The sequence below is a fragment of the Argopecten irradians genome, unplaced genomic scaffold (genome assembly GCF_041381155.1).
Source record: "Argopecten irradians isolate NY unplaced genomic scaffold, Ai_NY scaffold_0924, whole genome shotgun sequence".
NCBI lineage: Eukaryota > Metazoa > Mollusca > Bivalvia > Pectinida > Pectinidae > Argopecten > Argopecten irradians.
The window spans coordinates 1-4,201 of NW_027188391.1; the positions used below are offsets into that span (position 1 = coordinate 1).

General features: G+C 35.8%; 1 protein-coding gene across 1 annotated transcript; it reads left to right on the top strand.

Moving 5' to 3' along the window:
- Nucleotides 1-3,250: 3,250 nt before the first annotated feature.
- LOC138313781 (period circadian protein-like) lies at nt 3,251-3,757 on the top strand. The gene has a single exon (XM_069254078.1). The coding sequence runs from the start codon at nt 3,251-3,253 to the stop codon at nt 3,755-3,757; it is 507 nt and encodes a 168-aa protein (XP_069110179.1).
- The last annotated feature ends 444 nt before the right edge of the window (nt 3,758-4,201 follow it).

A 4,201-nucleotide genomic window follows, 5' to 3' on the forward strand; every position in this document is an offset into this window, starting at 1 on the left:
GGACACGACACGAAATCTAATGAGACACAGATGTCTTATTTCGGGGAACACACATATTTTGTTTTACACTTTTCTGAAAGATATTGTTATGAATTAGTTTCTGAGTTGTTTCTGTTTCAATTTAATTTTTTATATTTGCCAAAAATGATTAAAGATGTTTTTAGACAATATAATTAAGGCAAAGTGATACATTTAATCTTGATAACATTTTATATTTTTGATTTGATGAAATTGTAATTGTTCAGTATCTTTAATGTTAATTAGTTATTATAGTTTTTAAATTTATATGCACTTATTGAATTTTACAGATTTATTGTCCAAGAAAGCAAAATGAAACATCTAAGTGAATCATATTCAGATGTTGAGATTGCTTTAGGTATAAAGAGTTACTTGTTTCTGTTAATGTTTTGTTAGTAGTTTTGTTGAAAAGTTCAGGATTGCCAACTTCATAGAGATGACAAAAGGGAGACACTTTCCTTTATGAAATAGCTTAGATTGGATTTTTTTATTTCTATACCTTCTGATCACAATAACATTATCATCTGGGCCTATTAGATTATACAATCAAGAAAATTTATATCTGTGAAAAAGGAAGAATGCAATGATCTTGAGTATCATCATGGATGTAAGAGTTGGCAAGTCTGCGACGTTTTGTTTGTTCATCTTGCTGAAGGACTAAGGTGGCCATGACCTTATGCCATACAGTAGTGTCTGTCCGTCAATCAACAAGGTCTTTTGAAAAAAAATATAGTGACCAAAATTTAACTGGTAGCATCCTGATAATAATACCTGACTTGTAGTTTGGCCCTAAATGACCTTAGTTGTCGATGGGCTATAAAACTCAAACAATCAAACAAATCTGGTAGCATTCCAATGGTGTTGGGATTCAAATCGTAACAGAAAACTCCTGCAAGCATGAGGGGCAGGGGCAAAAATAGGTAAATTTATAGAAGCAAATTCTATTGGATGCAGCATTGGATATCGTGAACTCCTCATTTGTAACTTGTAGCATGCCTATTATGTTAGAATTTAAAAAAGGTACAAATGATGTTGCTGAAATATTGCAAGTGAGTGACACAAGCCCTCTGGTTATCTTGTTATATATATATATCATGGCTGGATCAATATATCTATATACAGTTACATTTCAGTTTTCAGAAGCCTATCAAATGTTGATATACAAATGCTGTATATAGCTGTATCGTCTTAACAACGCAACCTACCTTTTTTTCTATAGAAATAGGAAATTCCAAACAAATAAAAATGGTGTATATAGCTGTATCGTCTAAACAACGTAACCTACCTTTTTTTCTATAGAAATAGGAAATTCCAAACAAAATTTATTCTTAAACATTATTTCAATCAAAAGGAGGTGTTTAAAGCATCTGTGTCACCTAGTTGGATTAGAAATGCCTTTTCAAAACTAAGTATACGAATTGACAGAAATTAATTAACACAGATGATAAACCATATCAAGTGTTTGGTGGTTTTTGCCAGGTTTAATGTTTTTATCAAAATTGTCTTTTATTGTCACAATATTCAAAACGCAATGGTCAAATTAATTTGAAAAAGAGGTCCACTGTATCATCAATACGTATCGTGTCAATGACGTATTGTATCGTTTTAGACCTTCCAATACCCAGCCGTAATATATAATGTGATTGATAAACTTGGAAATCAGTGATATGGTTAGTGGGCTTCTGTAAAAACCTAAACAACTGAATATGTGAGTGCATAAGATACCAAAGCATATGTTTAATGTTATAGCAAAAATTAGTTTTAAAAATGTATTTCTGTAATGTAGACAATACATTGCTATTTGAATCTGGATAACATTAAAAAAAGTAAAAGAGTAGTGATAATTAAAGGCTAAGAAACAGACATGCTTTAATTGGTTGGTTGCACCTTTTGAGAAAGTATTTATCATTAAAGGTAGGTTTCGCCCAATGAAATATAAAGACTTCGAAATTGAAATTTATCCTGTACATAGATAAATCTTCAGATCATTTTTAATACATTACAGGGAACAATATGGGGTGGTCAGTTGCCTAGCTTGACCAGGAAATACTCCTCTAAAAATAAAGCGAAGTCAGCTTTACATAGAACATGACATAATTTATTTTTCCAAAAACGAGGCCGCATCAACAAACGGAAGCATGCAACAAAAGTCAGGTAAGCAGTGTACACAGTCTTTTGCCACGCGCATGTTAGTAGTAAAAAAATAACAAAAACAAATCGTAGTGCGATGGACTGTTTTTAAATATCACATAATCTAAAACACTTCCTGTTACTTACATAGCTTAGTACATAAACAAAATATCTAGTTTGTCTGCCGCTGTATGTGCGCTGGCATATGTGTTCTAATTAAACTCCACCACTCTGCAACAGGAGTCCCCAACAGAATTCGGGCAAGTTCCGCTTGAGAGATGAGTGGCTTCTTTTTCTTCTATTTGCTACATGTCAATCTCTTAATTTCATTCCGTAGAGATAACCTAGAGTGCTACCGATTCCATTCTAATTTCCTCCTCTTTGTTTTTCCGATTCAGATACATTTTTTTTCCTCACGCGCGCTTTTCGTTCAGCCATTTTGTTTACTTTTAGTGCCGTAAACAATGGGCATGCGCGAAACTTTCGACAACACAATCCATTGCAGCTTCATTTGCATATTATCCTGTCCTGGCTGACATATCGTAATAAATCAAGGATTTTTTTTCAATTTTATATTCAAGACACATTTGTTCAATCTCATACGCCATAAAGAAATAAAATTGAGATATTTATTTGGTTGGGACGAAACCTACCTTTAAGTGAAATTGAAGTGTTCATAATTACTCATACATTGTATAAATAATTTGTTGCGAACATCTAACAGATACAGCTTATGCACAATTGATTCTAGTCTTTGAACCAAATTTTCAAGGTCTTGTATATCTATTATATGAAATGGTTGTTTCCAAAATGTAAAATATATTAAAAATGAAAAAAAAACCTTTATTTGAAAATTTTTTGTGCCTAATGAAAATTTGGTCTCAAGGAAATGGACATTCTTGTCATACAAAGTTTAGTTTTTACATATATACTTTTTTTGTTATGTTCTTTTAGATAGTTTAAAGAAAAAGAACAAAACACAGTTTACTGGCATCATTCAGGGATGATCTCAAATGGGTACATGATCAACAAACAGAACAAGTGATGGGCAGACACCTCAACAGGATCAAGTGATGGGCAGACACCTCAACAGGATCAAGTGATGGGGCAGACACCTCAACAGGATCAAGTGATTAGGCAGACACGCTCAACAGGATCAAGTGATGGGGCAGACACCTCAACAGGATCAGCCGATGGGGCAGACACCTCAACAGGATCAAGTGATGGGGCAGACACCTCAACAGGATCAGTCGATGGGGCAGACACCTCAACAGGACCAAGCAACGGAACAGACACCTCAACAGGATCAGCCGATGGGGCAAACACCTCAACAGGTTCAGCCGATGGGGCAGACACCTCAACAGGATCAAGAGACTGGGCAGACACCTCAACAGTATCAGCTGATGGGGCAGACACCTCAACAGGACCAAGTGATTGGGCAAACACCTCAACAGGATCGGCCGATGGGGCAGACACCCCATCAGTTAGCAAGAAGTCTTGCAGGAAGAAGTTCTGGACGAAAATGAAGATGGACGAAGTTGGGACTATCGCATGCCTGGGATCAAGGGCTACCAAGTTTGTTCAAATGAATGGCCTTGATCTTCATTAAGGTCACAGGGGTCAAATAGGCTAAAATCATTAAAATACTTCTTCTTAAAAACCAAAAGACACAGGGACGTGATATTGGGCCTGTGGCATGCTGGGGATCAAGGGCAACCGAGTTTGTTCAAATGAATGGCCTTGACCGTCATTCAAGGTCACAGGGGTCAAATAGGCTAAAAGTCTTCAAAAGGCTTGCTTCTTAATAACCAAAAAGGTATAGGGAACCTGATATTGGTGCCCTTTGACCTGCTGGGGCCAAGGGCTACCAAGTTTGTTCAAAAGAATGACCTTGACCTACATTGAAGGTCACAGGTGTCAAATAGGCTAAAATCTTTAAACGACCTCTTTTTAATAACCAAGAGGCAAAGGGCCTCTAATGTGCTTAGGGGTGATATAAATTCTTATTTACTCTATTTGTTAACTATGAACCATGCATGATTACCAGATTGCA

What these genes read in the sequence shown, in the direction of transcription:
- LOC138313781 (XM_069254078.1), top strand. Translation starts at nt 3,251, where the DNA reads ATGGGGCAGACACCTCAACAGGATCAAGTGATTAGGCAGACACGCTCA.